Source organism: Maniola jurtina, chromosome 13, assembly GCF_905333055.1.
Source record: "Maniola jurtina chromosome 13, ilManJurt1.1, whole genome shotgun sequence".
Taxonomy (NCBI): Eukaryota; Metazoa; Arthropoda; class Insecta; order Lepidoptera; family Nymphalidae; genus Maniola; species Maniola jurtina.
Genome location: NC_060041.1, coordinates 4081600 through 4102790, shown reverse-complemented (window position 1 = coordinate 4102790; position 21191 = coordinate 4081600). Strand labels below are relative to the sequence as shown.

The 21191-nt window shown below is 37.5% G+C and overlaps 2 protein-coding genes and 1 long non-coding RNA gene across 7 annotated transcripts in view; 1 reads left to right on the top strand and 2 right to left on the bottom strand.

Moving 5' to 3' along the window:
* Window positions 1-21191, top strand: part of LOC123871009 (unconventional myosin-XVIIIa) — a 208656-nt gene that overhangs the window by 24592 nt on the left and 162873 nt on the right. For 2 of the 5 annotated variants that reach the window (XM_045914527.1, XM_045914526.1), the window contains exons 3-4: window positions 2341-3561; window positions 3799-3936. In XM_045914527.1, the coding sequence (XP_045770483.1) occupies window positions 2341-3561; window positions 3799-3936 (1359 nt within the window). Of the gene's footprint in view, window positions 1-2340; window positions 3562-3798; window positions 3937-19128; window positions 19383-19485; window positions 19530-21191 lie in introns of those variants that run through there. The other 3 variants (XM_045914529.1, XM_045914528.1, XM_045914530.1) reach the window with 3 other exon arrangements.
* Window positions 4668-21031, bottom strand: LOC123871022. The gene is made up of 3 exons (XR_006797192.1): window positions 21021-21031; window positions 8725-8732; window positions 4668-4828 (listed from the first exon to the last, which is right to left on the bottom strand). It is a non-coding gene; the product is annotated as an uncharacterized LOC123871022 (long non-coding RNA).
* LOC123871019 lies at window positions 14603-17253 on the bottom strand. Its single transcript, XM_045914553.1, has 3 exons — window positions 16975-17253; window positions 16071-16336; window positions 14603-15147 (listed from the first exon to the last, which is right to left on the bottom strand). The coding sequence occupies exons 1-3, from the start codon at window positions 17135-17137 to the stop codon at window positions 14692-14694; spliced, it is 885 nt and encodes a 294-aa protein (XP_045770509.1). The 5' UTR covers window positions 17138-17253; the 3' UTR covers window positions 14603-14691.

The window sequence follows — 21191 nt, the reverse complement described above, 5'->3', positions numbered from 1 at the left end:
AACGTAGACTTTCACAAATTACACCCTAGCGAAGCTGAAGCGGGTTAACTATACATATCTGATATAGTTAAATGTACAAACGCCAGGTATGCGTTCGTATATTAAATTATATCAGTAGGTAATACCAGTAATAGTAATGTAAGTAAATTGAATTCATGTAACCCTAGATAATCCAAACAAGATTAGTCGACGCAGCGGCGGTGTCCCACATTCTTGTAACATTGTACGAAAATAATAATCTACAATCGTTATTGGCTATTGCACTACAACATGAACTCCTTAGTATCGACTAAAATCTCATTCAACTGTCATGTTGTTACTTACCAGATATATTTTCCAGTTTGTTCCTGTCCTAGTTTCGGAAAAATAGCGCAATTTTGTTACTGAAAGTGAAGAACATCTAGTTGACCCAAATGTAGCTCAATTCATTTCCGGTGAAATCGTGCACTGTTTCAATGAGTTAGAATAATTAAAGGGCCGGATATGACGTGCGTGCATTAAAATTGAATACGCTTTTTTGCGTTGCAGCGCATGCGTTCCGAAAATTATCTCGTAATGCCATATGAGTAGTTAAACGTGGTGGCAACCTTGCTATAAATGCATGTTAAACTTTATTTATACTGCCATATTTTTGCCATACGCATACTGCCTAAGCCCTTTATAGGCATTTTTTAAGGCGCTCTCTTTTTCACTACCAAATACTTTGGTATAGTTGGTGTCATCTGCTGAAGTGAATGAAGGACTTACAATATTAAGATTCGTTTAGCCCAACATCCGTACTGTCTATCTGCTGGCTTTTCACAGCCCATTCGTTTAGCCGATTTAAATGAAATATATAGCGACTGCATCCTTGAGAATAACATAGATAAGCTTTTTATCCCGGAAAATTGAAGTGTCCCACAGGATTAAATAAAACTTAAATCCATGTAGTCGAAGTCGTGGGCATCACCAAGACTTAGAGAACTGACTTAACAACGAGTAATTTTTTTTTTTTTAATACTAGGCATTTTTAATCATGACTAAAATTCCCCTTTCCCCTCTAACTAAGCGTAAAGCTTGTGCTAGGAGTGGGTACAACAATAGTGCAACGGCTGGGGTTTGAACCGCTGACCTTTCGGAATTCAGTCCACTGCTATAACCGTTGAGCTATTGAGGCTTCATTCGTAATATAAACTGCTGGTCCAGAAAAATTGAGATTTTGCGGTTTAAGGTTTCTTTATAAGGTAGACCCCGCTAAGAATGAATTTTCTGAAATGCCACCCTAGCGAAGCTGGGGCTTGTCAGCAGTATTTAATACAGCGAGTAGCGAAAACATAAATAAAGTTGTACTACAGCTGCTGCTAAAAGCTAAGTTTAACTAATTATTGTGAATGGTGTGACTAATGACAATCTTCCAACAATGTACCTTATCTACGAAACCGACCCTTTGTACTTTTGTAAACACGATTAGGATCTTGTAGAACTCCAAATGTCGTACTGTCAGGTTTTTAGTAACCAATCAATTAGCATTAGTTAGTTGTGTAGTGCTGAACTATATTGTGTGCAAGGGGTGATGGATCAAAAATCCAAATCGAATTTGAGTGGTTTGAACGCCTTTGGAACTAACTTGAAAAATTGGGTAGGTACTTTGAGATATGTGAATTTTGTCTAACAGAGTCTGTTGATCCTCTTAATTTGCGCGATCAAACGAGCAGGCAGGTCACCTGATGTTAAATTATTACCACCGCTTATGAACATTTGCAGTACCAGAGGAACCGCCAATGCGTTGCCGGCCTTTCAGGAATTTGTGGATCCGCCCCTTGAATAACTCCACGTTCTAAATTGTAATCTAATGTAGAGTTCTTCAAATAATAAACCCCATTGAAAATAATCTTGTAGAGATAAACATATCTATTTAGAGAAGTTTACCGTGATGTGTAAGTTAAAGCCGGTTTTGAATACTTCTTTACGAGTACACTTTCATTAGCGACGGATTCGCTAAGTCGCTTTTCGGAATGCAGCCTTTTGCAACGGCAGGAACTTGATGAGTTTCATCACCGTACCTTATACTGTTATGTGTCTCGACGAAACATCTGAAATCGAGAGTAGAATTCAATCCCGTATTAATTACCTACTGCAATTTCAAGAAAGCAACGAACTTCCTTAAGAGCTGGTTTGTTAATGTTAGATTTTATTGATTTTTCAAGGACCCCCGTAGGTATTTAAATTTTATTGACATGTTGCAGCGGAAACCGGAAAATCTATTTTAGTTTTGCCTTGTGTAAAGGTTTTCATTTCATCTTTTAAAGTACCATATTTTTAGTACCTATTTATTACTTAAACCAGTATTTCTTTTAACAGGTTCGAAGATCGCTCAAGTTACGGGGGCGACGCAAAGAAAAAGAGAAGCTACCTTCCGGTATTACAGCTGATTATACCGCCTCACTATTCGCTCATCTCGAACACGACTCCAATTATTCCAACTATCCGCTAATCACTACCTCGGGATCTAATTCCAACCTCAGTGACGAAAATAACCATTTATCGCCTGGATATCCAACTAAGAGTTGGAACAAAAAGGAAGGAGTACTCCAGTCGGATAGTTCAGAAACGTCTCTTAACTCTCTAAATAATCCAAATAATGTAAATAGTAGTCCTCGGCAAGCACCAAATCTACCTCCAATACCACCGCGCCCACCAAAACGGGGAATATTGAAAGGTACTCGTTTAAGCAACACTAGTTCTAATTCTCAAGAAAGCAACGTCCAAAGTTCTGATACCATCGACTTCGTCAACGGTCAAGACCCAAATGTGCTAGCGCGGAATACGCAGCAGAATGAAGTTATATCTTATGGTCTCCATCCATCCAAGAGCACTTCGTCGAGTGATGATATGCAGCAAATACAAAATTTCACCAAAAAAGTCATTCATAGCCCTGTTGAAAACCAGTACAAAAACTATAAAAATAACACAAATTCGTCGATTAAAACTAACGATATCGATGAGACACCAAAGACAAATGGAAATAGTTATTTAGGAGTTACCTCTACATCTCCCAGCGCGGACTCCTTAACGGATACCACTACGAACTCTTCATTCGCTACTCCTCCATTTTCGACTTCGCCTGTGGGTGAATCTCAAGGTTTTCATAGATGGTCTAGGACGAGCACATTTGACGATGTTTATTTACCCCTGCCGTCGTTAACTCCTTTACCACTGCCGAAACCAAGGATCTTGACTATACAGCGTCAAAAAGCGCCTAGAAATGACTTCGGGTTTAGTCTTCGGCGAGCGATGGTTCAAGAGAGAATATTTATTGGAGACATGAAAGACTTGACGGGATACGAAGAAAATGGTTTGCCTAATGGCGATAACAAATATAATGGAACGAATGTTATGATTAGTAAATTGAATTACAAAGCGGTGATATTGGCTGAACCTGGTTCGTATCCGGGAGCTAGTGAAACTGGCTTATTACCAGGTGATAGACTAATTGAAGTTAACGGAGTCAACGTAGAAGGAAAAAGTAGAGAGGAAGTGATAGATCTTATAAAGAGCAGTCAAGAATTCGTGAACATTAAGGTTAGTATTTCGTGGTTTATTTAAACTTGTTAACATTAAAGTAAAAGTTTGTATTCGATAAAAGTAAATCTTGATGTCCTTTTATGAGGAGAAAGCAAGTAATAACAGATATGGAAATAAAGCTTAAATGTAATCTCTTGCAGTATTCTGTTAAATTAATACGGATATAATGATGATTGCTCCTTAAAAGAGACAGCCCAAAATATACCGGAAATTAAAATGTATGTTTATTACCAGGTGCAACCAATAGCGGAATTATGCGAACTGTCCCGAAGACGCGCAGCTGACGGGGGTGTTGAGGTGGAACTGTCGGATAGCAACGTAAGAGGAGGCACCCTGAGTCGATCGGGGAGTCGAAGATTCACCAGTGCACAGGTAAGTGACGAAATTCGGTGTTTTAATTTTACCACCGTGTTTACGTGTTTCTTGATCAATATTAATAGGTTCTAACACTTGTAACGTTATAACTACGTATGTGTATGTGGAAAAGATTTCATTAATTTATTGACACATTAATATTAAACTTTATAAGATGAACGTAAATATCACTTAAGTATGGAAATTTTGATAGTATCGGCCAAAAAGGTTGAGTGTTTTTAGGATGAATCGCTAGTTTAATTACTAATTTTAGGTGACAATATAAAGTACGCGACAGGTCGAGATGGCAATCGGCTAATGAGGTGGGGGACGTTCGGCACACCCGCACGATACCGCACTGAGTTAGCGCGGGGGCTGTGCGGGTGTGCGGGGCATCCCCACCCCGATTGTCATCTCGACATCTCGATATTATTAACCGACTTCCAAAAATGGAGGAGGTTCTAAATTCGTCTTCTTCTAACTTCTTAACCAATTTCTTGACTAAACAATGTACATGTAGAACAAGTAGTGTCAACCATGTCGACTATCGGTTACGTGAAATTATTGCGAATGCCCCGAAGCGACAGCATCTACCGCAAGTGAGCAATATTATGAGATCGGCGTAACTTGCCGATAATGTCGACAACGGCGGCATACCGCATACCGTTGCGCGGGTATTATGACCGGGCGATCTCTTGATTAGAGATCCGAAGTTCGAACCATGAACGTTAAATTCTTAGAGCGCACACTGTTTCGGTGCGTTTAAAAATCCTTTGAATTTAAATCAACTAAAATCCGGTGCGGAATTAATTCCGCAGTGCGCGCGCTTCTATATGATTCTATAGTTCACAGATTTTGCGGGGGGAAAACGTACGGAAATTCACCGTGGTGCGCGCTAGCTCTTAAAAATCTTAAACTCATTGAGAAATGGTTATGATTTTTTTTTTGTAATATTAACTATTTATGTTGAGTATTACGTGATGATAAAGTATAAGCTCATCATCATCGAGTGCCTTCGTCGAAACGAAGTTTGGTGATCATCATACGAAAAGAAGCAGTCCAACCATTTGCGTCTTTGGCGACCTGGAACTCTTTTGCCTTCAATTCTGCCTTCCAACAGTAATCTTGGGAATGAGAATTGGGCTTCTATCTGTAAATGTCCAAAGAAAGCGAGTTTCCTTTGCATGATGGTGGACTTGAGTTCTAATTACATATAGTACTTATACTTACCTTAGTTTGGTGTAAAGCTGTTCCAGGTTCCCATGAACATTTACCTGTAGATCCACATTTCGAAAGCTTGCAGGGGGTTGGTTAGTTGCTTCCTATTCAAGCACTCAACCATACAAGAAAGTTTAAGCTGAAATCCGTGACTGCGCGATATAAAATTAATATTAATTTAACTAGGTAGGTACTTAATTTTGTCGCGTATATTTGTCTAATGAGGACTGAGGTTAAAGGTGCTGTAGGATGTTATGACTACACTTTCGAATTATCGATAATATTACTCCGTCCAAATGCCAAGCGGATGACCTTGATTTAAGGAACCTGCCAACTTCACTCACTAATCGAAATAATGTTGGTAACATTACGACTACGAGGTTGTGAGTGAAGTTAGCGGAATAGGAGCTGAGGAGATGCCACAGTCATCCTGCGATGCGATGATTATATAAGTGAACAGATTTATTTATCTTTTATTGGCAATGACAGCGCTAAACTTAAATTGAGCGGGACAAGGAGAACCAACGTACCCTTACATTGCGGGCGTGGGAGGAGTGAGTGTCGCTTCATTACATAGGTAGTAATAGTTCTAGTATTTTTTGCTATTCAAGCATTTGATCGGGGTAATATCATGACACTATACCCTATCCGCGGAAAGAATCTCTGGAATTATATCGCTCTCTCTGTTGCGTAATCGCATAGGCACCAACCAATCAAAACAAACGAAACTATCTTTTCAAATTGAATTTAGAATGTTTTTGAAAACATGTTTGGTGACTCAAAATGGTTAACACCCACTGAGATTTTTGCCTCTATCATTTGTATGGGATTACGTAACAGAGACAGCGCTATACAACCTTCTTTCCGCGGATAGCGTAAGTATTGTGTACGGAACATTCAGTAACAAATGATACTCGGACTTGGTTTTTTGGATCGAGGAAGTCGCCTAACTGCATTAACGAGTACGATGCGTAAATTGCGAATGAAATGTGAACAAAAACAACCGGATAGCTCACTCTTTAATAACATTACGTCTCGCTAAGTGGCAGGTTGTAGTTATCGGGAATTAATAAGATACGTTCATTAATTAAGGACGTCAGTCAAGACAATTGACCGGTTATTTGTTACTTTTTGCGCCCTATTAGTTTTCAAATCACTCGGTCATTAATATTTGATAGCTTGTTTAAATGTTTTATTTTGTTAAATTCTGAGGATCTGAAGAGTTTAGTTATATTGGAAGTCCGGTCGAATCGCAGGGAACAGCTGGACATGATCGGTACAAAGCTTTGGTTCGGAAACCTACGAGTATGTCCAGCAATTGGATGTCCATCTGGTGAGACTACGACTAAATATTATGTTGATGACCTAGTTCACAATTGCACTAACTACACAATTTGTACTACAAGATTTTACAATAGAAGAAGGGAAAGCTGACTGACTGATCTATCAACGCACAGCTCAAACTACTGAACGGATCGGTCTAAAAGTATGCAGATAGCTATTTGTGACGTAGACATCAGCTAAGAAAGTATTTTTGAAAAATCAACCTCTAAGGGGGTAAAATAGGGGTTTAAAATTTGTGAATCCACGCGGACAAAGTCGCGGGAATAAGCTAGTAGTAGATAATTTCAATACAGTTTTGCATGTAATCACAACTCTCGGGCTACAATGCTAAGCTGCATACGGGTTCGGAACCCCAAAAAGGCATGAGTTCTTGCTGATTTAGGCTGAATATAATTTATTGAGCTATATAATCACTGCGACCTCTGGGATAAAAGTGTCAATTACAATTTGCCCCATATAACTGCGAACGTAACCGCATGCGATGTAAAACAATCTCTTCTCAGGCCATCATGTGTGACGATATGACATGCTATCGGATTGCTGTTTATTTATTTTTAATTTATAATAACGAGTTGCTGATGTTTAAAAATCCAAGCTCTATTCTTCTACAATACTTATACCTAACTTTAGAATTTTTAGATTTAGGTTTTTAAAGATCTCGTGGACACTCTTGGATTGTCTAAGATAAAAGTAGCCTATGTCCTGCCCTGGGAAGTAAGCTAACTCTGTACTAAATGTGAAAAGCTAGCAGACAGAGAGACAGGCACACTTTCGCATTTATAATATTAGTATGGATTTATAAAATTCATTGCCACGCTCCTTGTCATGACAGCCTATGTCGCGTAGCCATATTGTAACCCAGTGATAGTCACCTTCCAGTTGTCATAGGCACCCATATGTTTGAATAGAATAGAATACCTATATTTTTATTCAAGTAAACTTTTACAAGTGCTTTTGAATTTGTTCCAAGTTCCCTGTAGCTCTTTCTTGAACTGTGCTTATGTGCTTATGGTATATAATAATGGGGATGCCTGTGTAATAGGTAGTATGTAAGAATGTATATGTAAGAAGGTAAATAAAAGTATATTTATTAATGATGTGGTTTAACCTGAGTTTGTCCTTAAAACTCGCCAGTGGATACTAGGCCTCAAACTCTTCGCTTGGAGACAAGTTTGTCAAGCTAGACGTAAGTAAAAAGGGGGCTGGAAAAATCCATCTAAATAAGACACGTTGACCTCCAGGCAATAATTACAACCCCCAATGCGGTAACGCCATCAATAACAATGAACTTGTCGTGGGGAGACTCCCTAAATAACCTTCACCTCCTAGACTTTGGTAGGCACTTTTATCGGATTGTATTATTTATTTCCTGGGGAAATTTCGTGCGTATTAGTTTAATCCACCCCCCTGGCGTGGTAACTAAATGACATCTGAATTAGGTTAGAGAAAGGAATTGGATTTTGTAGGGAAACTTCAATAACGTATTTAGATAGTCTGTGCTATACTTACAAGATTTCTGGGGTAGTTTTTCTATGAGAATATGAAGAACTAATAGGCTTCGTAAGAAAAGGATGTTTTCTTCATAAAACTTTTAAGATTGTCAAAAAACATGTAGTATTTTTAACCCCCGACCCAAAAAGAGGGGTGTTATAAGTTTGACGTGTGTATCTGTCTATCTGTCTGTGGCATCGTAGCTCCTAAACGAATGAACCGATTTTAATTTAGTTTTTTTTTTTTTTGTTTGAAATGTGGCTTGATCGAGAGTGTTCTTAGCTATAATTGAAGAAAATCGGTTCAGCCGTTTGAAAGTTATCAGCTCTTTTCTAGTTTCCTTAAAGAGGTTTCTCTCTTTTGGAATCTGTAAATTTATATCTTTCATCATTATCATCATCATCATCACTAACGCCCATCGCTGCCCACTACTGAGCACGGGTCGCGTCGCAGAATAAGGAGTAGGGTTTTGACCATAGTCCACCACGTTGGCCAAGTGCGGGTTGGTAGACTTCACACACCTTTGTGAACATTAAGGCGAACTCTCTGACTGCAGGTTTCCACATGATGCTTTCTTTCGCCGTTAAAGCAATTGATATATTTTAATTGCTTAAAACGCACACAACCGTTTAGTTAGAGGTGCGTGTCCGGGATCGGACCCCCGACCTCTCAAACAGAATGCCGACATCATAACCACTAGGCTATTACCGCTTTGATCCCTTTGGCCATAAGACATTTTCCCAGATATAGAACTATAATTACTCCACCTTCGATTTGACTAATTACATTAACTATTTACCAATCTGTAACGCGGACGAGGTCTCAATTAAGTATCTAGTAGGTACTTTTATTAATGTAATATAAGTCTTGAGTTAATCAAACGTTGATCATGATCATGTTTAACTGATCAAAGTGAGTGGCTACGCATTCATAGAATTAATTGAACTGTATCGTTAAGAGCAATTTCCTGTATTCTTGTTCTTGATAGAGTTGCTACTTTTGAACATGCATTATTTATAATGGTTTCTTCGTAAAATATTAATACGTACGTACAATGTACATGTACCTAATTGTAATTAATAAACTTTAATAAAAGCAATTATTTCTATTCAATATCCTGTGCGATATAATGGTAGGTAATAAGTAATAACTAATATTTATTTGTGATAAAATCTACAAAGATTAGACCTTCCGCGCATATGAAATACTAGCTGATGCCCGAGGCTTCGTCCAGGTGGATTTACGTTTTTCAAAATCCCGTGGGAACTCTGTGATTTTCCGAGATAAAAAGTAGTTAATAGTGTAGTGTTAATCCAGCGTATAATCTATCTTCATTCCAAATTTCAGCCAAATCCGTCCAGTAGTTTTTGCGTGATTGAGTAACAAACATCCAAACATCTACACTTTCACATTTTTAATATTAGTAGGGATAGATGAATATTATGTTCTTACAGCTCGCTACATAATATCCTATTTACAAAGCTTGTCGTAATATACTGTACTAACTATAGAGTCAAGCTTGTGTAAACACGGATTTGTGACAATCTTGTTTTTTTATCATCGGTAGCGTAAGCATTTAAAGGCTTGGACAGACGCAACGCGTGACACCAGCGAATCCAATGCGGCTTCTAGATACAACGTATTAGAAGGTTACAATAGCTGTACATGAAGGCGCTTACACCGGGGCGTGTGCTTGATAAGAGCTGCGCTGCTTCTGAATTTGGGTATATGCTTCATACAGTTCTTTGTAAATAACTGGTTTATTATATAGTTCGCTCTATAGTTGTTCGCGTGAGGACTCTATGCGACAAATATGTCCAGAAGGGCATAAACATGTGCGGAGGTTACGAGCATAACCTCACTCGTAACTTTTGATGGAAAAAGCCTAAAAATGCGAAATCATCAATACTACGAGATAGAGATATCTGATCCATGGTCAAACCACGGGTCAAACTCAGTTTGTGACGTTAGCGGGCTGTTGCAGCGTGAATTGTGAAATATTTAGGTATCTGAAACACAGCGTACAAGGGCGGTTGCAGCGTGCGTTGATACCGCACGCTGGAAAAACGCCGCGCGCTCTTTGTGAAATTCAGTTTTTCCGTCTCGCGTCTAGTTTATCTAACCTTAAATCTTTCTATGGACTATTATGCGTACCCCGACACAATTCTCCATTTCACAGACGAGGGCCTTGTTAGGTACCTTCGTCGCACTAGAAATTCTGCGAGCGTTAGGCTCCATTCAATCCAGTCACTCGCCTAGGGTTGAAACACTTAAATACCCTCCTGCTATATTGTTGAATCTTAAGCCTCACATACAACCTTCGATGATTTAGAGGCATGCAATTTTGAACCGATTCCCCTTATTTTGAAGGTATCTTATCTATTGTACGCACATGTAGAGTTGATCTCAAAGAACTCATTCTGAAAGGTTTCGCTTGAAACGCTTCTTGAGTGCATGCGGTTGCACAGAATATTCAATTAGAATTCCTTTCGACACTTTTCTTTTGATGCTGATATTGAAAATATAAACAGACTTTTAGGTCCATAATAATATGTTTTACATTTATTTATTTTAACCTCAGCGTTTTACTCTATTTATGAGCTTATATTATACCTAGTGTTTGTGATATCGACTGAATTTTTTTTGTCCGTTTGGATTTATTCAATTTATCACCCCTTCACATCTTAGAGTGAAGTTCCATCTTTCTTATGTTTTGCTCGACACTGAGTGGATACAATTTATAGCCAATGCACTGAAATATTGCAGCAGGCAGCTACGTAATTTGAAGTAATAGATTACGGTTTTCGCAGTCGTGTAGAACTGTAGACCATTTTGTGACAGTGCTTTGTCTTGATTTCGCCGAAACCGGTCCTAGTCTTTGAAATAATGCGAGCGAGCCGTTATTCGCCTTTGTTCTAATATCCTAGGTATTTTCTGAATAGAAACTTTTCTATTCATAGGAAAACTAAGCGTTGAATTTAGTACTTAGTAAGTAGCTTTTTAGCAAAGTTAAAACTTCGTCAAAAAATTTTATGAGACCTCGGGATGTGGAAAACTGGAAAATAATATCCCATCAAGAGATCTAAGGGTGAGATCTATAGAGCGCACTTTGACTTTGCTTAGACATATGATACTGTTAAAACGAGACAGCGTTATATCGCGGCGCGCGGGCATAAATCTGTCTCGTTTTAACTAAAACTTAAATCTAAGCTAAGTCAAAGTACGCTCTATTAGATTTCATATAAGTCCAGTTATGACCGTCCATGAGTTGTGACTTGTGACAAAATCGGCAACGAACTCGAGAATATTTTCTTATGACTATAAAACCCTCATTTAATAGAAAAAAATAAGGGCCTACCGCCATAGTTTAACAGGTACAGTATGACGATCGCAATTCGCAATCACCTCTGATTGGCGAACACTCGCTGAAACGCATTGTTGCAGCATTGTCATAAATTCTGCCAATCACAACAATTAGAAATTATAGCAATGTAAAATTCTTGCGGCTTTTCCGCAATCGACCAGTTGAGTTAGTTAATTACTTTATGAAGGTTTTGATATAAAATGGAAGGCCGTTCTGCGTCCCAAGGTAAATTATAGCTAAACGTTTGGGCGTTGAACCGTGATAGGCAGTCTAGACGCCCCGCCTCCCAAATAGCATCCCCATTGACCTATGCCACTCGCTCCTGGCGATTCCCACACAGCATTGACATCGTAACTTTTTATATGCCTTCATAAAAACTAAAAAAATCACACTAATATCATAAAGGCGAAAGATTGTATGTGTGTGTATGTTTGTTACTCTGTCACGCAAAAACTACAGGACGGATTTGGCTGTGAAATGGAGATAGATTAACACATAGGCTACTTTTTATCGCGGAAAATCAATGAGGGATTTTTAAAAACCCATATCCACGCGAACGAAGACGCGGGCATCAGCTGGTATATTATAAAGTTACAGAAGTTATTTATCGAATTTGATCTCTATATCAAAATATATTATAAATGCAAAAGTGTCTATCTGTCTGCTAGCTTTTCACTGCCTATCTGTATAATTTTCACAAAATTTGATAAGTTCAGAGATAGGTTTTGGCTACTTTTTATCCTGAAAAATCAATGAGTTTCCACGGATTTTTTAAATACTCATATTCACGTGAAGTCGCGAACAGTACATAATAAATAAATAAATAAAATTTAGCACATAGGCTACTTTTAATCCCGGAAAATCAAAGAGTTCCCACGGGATTTCGAAAAACCTAAATCCTCGCGGGCATCGGCTAGTTTAATAATAACAAGTGTAAATTAAAAATTTATAACACCCCCGACGATCCAAAGTATTTGAGTTTTCCAAAACATCATTTTCAAATAAATAATTATGTATTTAGGCAACGTCCATCTTGACAGCTTGACATTTGTCAATTGACATAATATTAAGAACCTAACGGTTATCTAACCTTCTTTTCTACAAGAAAACTAGAAAAGGGCTGATAACTCTTAAACGGCTGAACCAATTTTTTTGGATTATAGCTAAGAACACTCTCGATCAAGCCACCTTTCAAACAAAAAAAACTAAATTAAAATCGGTTCATTCGCTTAGGCGCTACGATGCCACAGACAGATACACAGATACACCGATACACAGATACACAGATACACACGTCAAACTTATAACACCCCTCTTTTTGGGTCGGGGGTTAAAAAGATACGATCTCTCAAAATGTATAATTTGGTAAATAAACTAAAACTCCCATTCATTTGACCTAAAATTTTTTTTGATTCCCAGTGACCTAAAATTTTTTGGGCACGAAGTTCTTATTTTTTGTTGCATAATTGAGGGGTAAATCAGTAAATCATTATTATCAATTTCAAATCATGATAAAGTTTATTTGATAGTTATGTAAAATATGTAATGGTACGGAACCCTCCCAGAGCTCACTCCCACTCGCACTTGACAGTTTCGTCTTTTCCCTATATTATGTGGTATAATCCGGACCTGATAAATAAAACATATTATAATATAAATTGTGTGTGCAGTATTCCATCTACATAGAAGAATTTTATCCTTATATTTTTGAATCAATAAATAATATTTAATTTTACTAACATATTAATAATATTTAATTTAATAGCAATAAAATTAAATATTAATAATAGTTAATTTTATTGCTCTTTACCTACTGCTAAAACTGAAACTCAATTTAGGACCTTATCAATTTTATTACATTATATATGTATTTTATTTTATTACACTATATTTTATTACATTATTATAACAATTTTTTACCTAGTTATTTATCCATAGAACAAAAACTAGAATAGGCTAACTAGAAACATTGTTAAAACATAATTATTATTATCAATGTAGAAAGTAAAAATAAAATAATTTATAAACACTTTTTTACAATTTGAATAAACATTAAATTGTAAGTGTTAAGAAAACACTATGTCCAATGAATTAGGAATTGCTACTTACAATTATACAATACAAATTTTCCAATTTTTTTTTAACATTCTACTAAACAGCAGAAATAAGTGCAGGCGTAAGGCAGTCTCTTTATCCTCTCAAATAGTTATCATTATGATGCAGATCATCATCATCATGATCAGCCCACCGCCGGCCCACTACTGAGACCGGGTCTCTTCTCAGAATGAGAAGGGTTTAGGCCAGTCAAGTAGGCCAAATACTGCAGTATTGGTCACTTTATAAAACAGCTTTTATTTTACACATCACTAACTACCTTTGTCCCGCGAGTTCATCCGCGTAGATGGGATCTTAGGTTATTATTAGAGAAGAGATCCTGTGGGAATTTTAAGCCAATGGTTATCTATAGGACCCTTTGGGCACTTTCACAATACTTGCGGTGCGACATAGCATCGTAAAATTCTATGACAGCACACAACGCATCAAGAGAAAATTACATTACATGAGAATCGCATTGAGGTGCGACGCCGTTCTAGCGACCGCACCGCAAGTGTAGAAGAGCTTTTATCCCTATCTGTTACTATACTTTCATTTACAAGGAATACCACCAGTGATGCCCAAAATATATGACAAAAGTTTCATGAGCAGCATCGGTGGACTGTAGGAATGACAATGCAATAGAATAGAACAATCAACATGCTAATAATTGGGATGTTGCCAACTAATCAAATCAGCATTTCTTTACCAATCGTCAAAACGGTTACTAATATGAACGCATACGTATGAAGTAATGAAATAAATAAGATGCCATAAACATTTGATGTGCTTTAAATTGATTATTATAATTTAAAATAGTTATAAAATTAAACTAACATGTGGATTTTACTTATTTTGGAGGACCTCTTTGATTTCATTGATTGATTACTAAGAAATAATAATTTAACATTGAGAGGCAACATTCCCATTGGTGTCAATTATTATCTTTATGAAAATAGATTTTTAGAATATAACATGTCCACATAGTACCTAATGGCTGAAATCAATAATGAATCCTATCTGTAACCTGTCGATAGGTTACTTAACAACGTTATAATATATCAAAAATTGAACGAAAACAATTAACAACGTACGTTAAATTAAGGATTGATCCAATTTCATTTCATTTCAGCCAATTTTGGTGTCAGTGATTATTTTATGAAAACAGATTTCAGAATAAAACATAATATATTCACATACTATGTATGATAATAATTATAACTAAGTTTATATCATAAAATTATCATCCACGTCCAAATTACTCAAAAGTTCTGTGAATTCTTCTCGAAACTTTGCATTTCGTATTTTGCGATTACGTTGCACACCTCCATTTTGACTTTAGGAATAAGGTTTGGCTGTAATTTCTTCACACTTGCTGCCATACTTCTGAAGAAGACGTCAATTTCGTTGGTGTTTTCTTTAAGCATTTTCTCAATTAGCTTGTCTATGGCCTGGGACCGTTCCTCAAGCCTTTTGGTATCATCCACACATTTTATTATCCTAGGCTCACTCATAATGATAGGCTTTGGTAGTATTTTAACTGGTGGTATGTTCCTTGGGAGGGGCGTAGATCGTTTTCTTCCTGGTTTTTGTCTAACAACCTTTTTGGGTGGCTGTCTTACTGGCTTGTGTTCAATTTCTACAGTTTTTGGCAGAATTTTTATAATCTGAGGCTTAATGTCCTCTTCTCGGTTTGTTCCACCGTTGACAAGTGTGAGCTGTAATTGAAAATATACAAATGAAGTATGAGAAAATATAAACTACATAGCAGCATCTTATCCATGCTATCAACAATAATATTATTATTAACACAAATGTGTGTCTTTCTGTCTCCTAGCTTTTTAGGACCCATCCGTTAAACTTATTTTGATGAAATTTGATACAGAAATAGCTTGCATCACGGAAAATGACATAAAGGGAAAATAGAAGACTTCATTGCAACAAAACAAGTAAAATAACCAGTACAAAACAATGAAATTATAAACTAACTAGCGACCCGCCCCGACTTCGCACGGGTGGACATCTATTTTCCGGGATAAAATATAGCCTATACGGATTCGGAAGAATCCCTCTAAGTAATGGTAAAAGAAATTTTGAAATCGGTCCAGTAGTTTTTGAGCCTATTCAATACAAACATACAAAAATACAAAGGTTTCCTCTTTATAATATTAGTATAGAAAACAATTGTTTGCAAAGGCAGATATTTAGGTTGTTCTAATAAATTATTATATGTAACCAGTTATGATCAATCGAGATTAAGTTTGCCAACCAGCAGGGGCGCCGACTCCGTGGGTGCTCGGGTGCTCCAGCACCCACGAGAGGTAAATAGTGGGTGCTGAGCACCCACGACTATCTAAAATAATTCTACTAGGTACGGCTTGGCAGTACAAAGTTCACCCAGGTCAGCTAGGACTGATATAAATACCAAAAATATAAGTAGTTAGGTAGGTATGTCATTAAAATGGCTGGAGCGCCCACGGGAACTTTAAAAACCCGGCGCCCCTGCCAACCAGCACTTGGTGTGCTTCAGCATGGCAGACTATGACCTTAACCCTTCTCATTTCGAGTGGAGACCTGTGCTCAGTAGTAGTAAGTCAGCCAACGGTTGATCATGATGATGATGAAACAGTTATGTGCTTACCTCATAATCATGTTCATAATACTCCTGACCATCCATTATAACTTGTTGCTCATTCTCAATCTCTTGCTCATTTTCAACCTCTTGTTCATTAGTTTGCTCTTCATTCTCTGTTTCACCTCCCTCCATGGAAATATTGTCTAGTGGCATAGCACTGAGGAACTGCAGTTTCTCATATATTGGTACTTTTGACTTGTGTATTGCTCCCATTCTCTTACTCCGACTGTAGCTGTCGCGAAGGCCGCGCCATCTTTTCTTGCATTCATCAACTGTAATGACAAAGTAATATGTTAAATCAACCGTGGAATACCTTTGGTAAAGTTATAGTATGACCCATAATATTGTATTGCATTCTATTTTGTTGTTACTTGTATAAGTACTACTTTTCCTTTCACTAATGCAATTGTTAAGTACTGAGTATTAAAACAGGTTGAAGAAATTGGTCTAAGACAATACTTAAATAAGATGAAAATGAAAAAAATATGGTTCTTGACCCATAATATAGGTTCAACATGTAATCTGATTGTTACAATAAAGACAATAAACACTGACCTAAATAATTGAATACAAGTGCAATGACCAATAGTTGATTTTGGGTTTAAATTGTTCCTAATGTGCAAATAATTCAACTATTTTTTAGTGTACTCATACTACCTACTACCACAGCTGATCTGCTGTTGTAAACAACATTGATTTTATTTATTTTTTAAAGATAAGATTTTCAACATAATTTGGAGTTCTTCTAATAAATGTCACATTTTCAATTCGGAAAGAATAGGATTTATAAGAATTAATTACACATAAATATTATAAAATAAAACACAAATGAAGGAAACTTCCTAGTTCAGCGATAATCTTTGCTGTCAGTGCAACACAATGCTGACCAATCTAAATACTGTGACCTCACCTGGTTTCGATAATTCTTGTGAAATGATTTGCCAAGTAGATTCTCGCGCTAGGATATTCTTTCTTGAGTGGTCTTGCATACAATACAAATGCCTATAGGGTTCCACTAATTCGATTAGTTTTTCGTCTTCTTCAGAACTCCATCCTACGGCGTTCAATGGCATTTTTATTTGCTTGCGTGATGCGTCACAGCATCAAAACAAAATGTCGACTCGGCTGCCTATCACGGACCAAAATAACCGTGCTGCGCAGCACAGCGTGACGGACTTATTGCTGCCGGCTGCGTTCGCTATCTCTTTTCGTGTTGCCAACTGGCTTCCTGTTATGTGATTGGTCGGTCAATTTGTACGTCACGATTTTCAATTACTTCAGAGCCATGTAGTGGTGGTTTGCTATTTCTCAGTTTGAACCGCCATCTAGTGTTGAGTTGTTGGCTTGTTGCAGTTTAGTGCTATTTCTACTTCCCAATAGATGGCAGTTGAATCGGTTTTTTTTTAAATACTAGAGCCATCTGTCGTTGGTTAATGGCGTGAAACGCCATCTACTGCCGCTATTTCATAATTGTGTATTTTCTTCTTACGATTGAGGGCGCTGTATTGATAAGTTTTGGTGAACGTTCATGAAAGAGTTCCCGGAGCCTAGACAGGCGGCGCGGCGACATGAAAATTCTATAGAGATGGAGACGCACGCACTTGCGAAAAAATGATGCGCTTTTAATTAATACAATTTCCATGTCACAGGCTTCTGCGGAAAAATAATCTCGTGGTAAAGCTTCGCAGTGTGGGGCGTGGGCTTACCATTACATGTTTAAGCTCGTTCAGTGACATGCAGATTTTTTAAAGCGAGCGAACGAGCAAGCTAAAAGCTTCAATCAATCAATCAACCTTGGTCCACTGTTGGAAATAGGCCTTCCCAAGTGCGCGCCATCACACGGTCCTCCGCCTTTCTCATCCACCCACTTCCCACTACCCTCTTAAGGTCGTCGGTCCAGCGGTTTGGAGGTCTGCACACTGCACTTGCCGATACGCGGGCTCTACTCTAGAACACGCCTGCCCCGGACATGACCTGTCCACTGCCACTTCAGCTGACTAATTCGTTGAGCTATGTCGGCCACTTTGGTTCTCCTACGGATTTCATCGTTGATCGTTGTGTATTTTGTCCCTCAAAGAGCCCGCTCTATAGCATGCTTAGCGACTTTGAACTTTTGGACACAGCAATTGATTACCGCAGCCCATAAACATTTGCAGGACCAGAGGAACCGCCAATGCAGTTTCCGTCTGTCTCAGGCTTAAAGTGTATGAAATACAATCGTCGCCGATTCGCACCGGTCCACGTAGTCATTAGGACTGACAGACTAATAAGTCGCTCTCGCTACCACAATTGTTTCAAATTGACCGCCATTACCGTGTTAGTTGCGACATGTTATATTTACTTGAGATATTTATGACTCTGGGACTTACCGACTACGTGCATTGTACTTGGACTTTTAGTTCGCAATTAGTTTAGCCATAAAGAACAATAGAATGGAACTGGGTATCTGTATAGAAATGTGATCAGTTAGCTACAACTTACAAAACTTCTTCATTTAAAACAATTAATTTTGCCTATTGATTTCTAGCACTTTATACCTCTACCTCGTGCGACCCCTATGTACCTCCTCCCCTATGTACGTATGACCTCGCACCGTAAAACGAAATGTTGGAAGACCCCTCCACCAGGTGGATAGACGACATCAAACGCAGGGATCCGCTGTATTCAGGCGCAGCAATTGCTCGACGCATGTGCGTGGTAGTCAATAAAAGAGATCTATGTCCTGCAGTGGACGTTTATGGGCTGACAACGATGATATTGATGATGATGATGATTGGTACGTACAGCTCGTTTGTCCTGCGGGCATGAATTCATTGATCAAGTAACTTTGGTTTTTCTTTCTATAAAGTTGGAGTAATTTTCCGTAAAGCGATTCAATAAAAACTAGTAATCAAAAACCTTATGTAGAGGTCTTAAAGAGTACTTAAAAACCTATACCTAGTAAGTATATAAAATCCATACCTGTAGTTGGTATGATTTACCTACCTAAAGTTTTACATGCAAAGATAAAAAACCTATCACAAAATGAAAACAGTCAACTCCTAAGCGCAGTAAACAACTAAACACTCAAACAGTTTAAAATCGTTGCGCGATCTCTGCGCACGCGCACGACGCCTCCACGCGATACGAAATCGAATTCGAATTTTAAATTTCAACGATCCGATTTTGAAAATTAACTGATTCGAGCTTGTGGTAGTGAAATGTGAGTAAAGAAAAAGTTGTCAGTGGTTCATATATGGTGAAAATTGGTGATAAAGTATTGAGCTGTTGAATTTTTGACAGTTTGTTTCAAAATTGCGGTTTGGGCTCCTTAACAAAGTAAATTTCAGTTGGCAATGGTCATTGATAAGGAGGATAATCATTAAAATCAGAACAATTTTTTTATAATACCTGTTCTATTATTATCCGTAAAATCTATTGGTAGGCTTGAACTTTATGCGCGTTAATTTGCGCATTTACCTAAAGGTAGAGTTCGTGCTTTAGATATCAAAACACGATATTTTAATTTGCTTCTGTTCGAATATCATTATGAAATTGTAGGTACTTATCTAATACAGATTTAAAATATAACTATGAACGCACAATTCAAACAACTGCATGGACTAGGTTGAGGCATGCAGATAGCTATTATGACACGTAGATATCTGCTAAAAGGATTTTTAAAAATTCAAGGGTGTAAAATTTGAGTATATTTGAGTTGTCCACGCGGACGAAGTTGCTAATAACAAGTGTAAATTAAAAATTTATAACACCCCCGACAAGTGAAGGTTACAGTAATAACTAGAAAAGAGCTGATAACTTTCAAACAGCTGAACCGATTTTCTTGAATTATGGCTAAGAACACTCTCGATCAAGCCACCTTTCAAACAAAAAAAACTAAATTAAAATCGGTTCATTAGTTTAGGAGCTACGATGCCACAGACAGATACACAGATACACAGATAAACACATACACACGTAAAACTTATAACACCCCTCTTTTTTGGTCGGGGGTTAAAAATAAAGTGTTCCAAGGGGTCACTTAATAATTAAAATAATAAAGTCTGTAAGAACGAACCGCGTTTCTGAACGTTTCTTTCTGTCGTATTTTTAATAGAAAGAAAAAAGTTACCTATGTAAGTATACCAACCATACCAACCACCAACCATAACCATACCATAACCATAGACCTTCGTCACGTTCGAATTTCAACTCGTACTTTGCACGCTAGTGAGCAAAATTACCACTTTCCACACAGATTTCAAAGGGCAAACGAATCTTTTCTGAGCGAGTGAGATGAAAAGATTATTATTATATATAGTATTATATAGGTAAAATTATGTCAGTAAAACAAACAAAGATTACTATGATTACATTATCTTAATCGTCGAGATTATCATTTTAAAGTACAAACATCGCGTCGGCATCCTCTCTCGCAGTATTAAGCAACATAGTGGGTAAGCCCTTTTACTATGTTGCTAACATACTGTGGGTGTCTGAAAAGCAAGGTTGATTACATATTTAATTCTCTTTAACTCAATTTAGGAAAAGGAAATTGCTGGGTAATATCTACCCACATAAGGCATTTCTATTAATTAATAAATGCTCGTCATACAACCCTTTGACACAGTAACAAGACATGAAACGGTTCCGGATCAGTTTTCCTCTCTTATTACTTGATTTCAATCATCATCATCATCATCAGCCCGTGGACGTCCACTGCTGGACATAGGCCTTCCCTACAGAGGCCTTTATTTCAATATTTCAAGTCAATTAGTCTGGAGGGAAAACCAGCTTTTAGGCAAGCGCACTCCACTTTAGACTGCATCATTACTTACCAGCAGGTCTGATTGCAGCCAAGCGCTAGTCTATAAATGAAAAAAATCTACATCTTTTATATGTACATACCTAGATACTTTTAATTAAAACTTACGAGTTAATCGGTTAAAAAAGTTTGAAAGTCGGTATATTATTAACTGTATCACTTATTCAGGGTAGCAATTACGCAAAGTCGCGTGTATCAGCTAGCCAATTAAAATACTTAATAATAAAATTGTCACCAAGAAACAAAACAAAGCAATTAATCCATTAGAGTAGTCTCAATGTTAGAATGTCCGCACCGTAACTTTGGTTCTATAAAAGGCTTTG

Excerpts from the sequence above, each read along its gene's own strand:
- LOC123871019 (XM_045914553.1), bottom strand. The coding sequence starts at position 17,137 with ATGCCATTGAACGCCGTAGGATGGAGTTCTGAAGAAGACGAAAAACTA. Across the intron at positions 16,337-16,974 it reads ACAAGAATTATCGAAACCAG|TTGATGAATGCAAGAAAAGA; the intron begins GTGAGGTCACAG and ends TTGTCATTACAG. Across the intron at positions 15,148-16,070 it reads ATTATGAACATGATTATGAG|CTCACACTTGTCAACGGTGG; the intron begins GTAAGCACATAA and ends TTTCAATTACAG.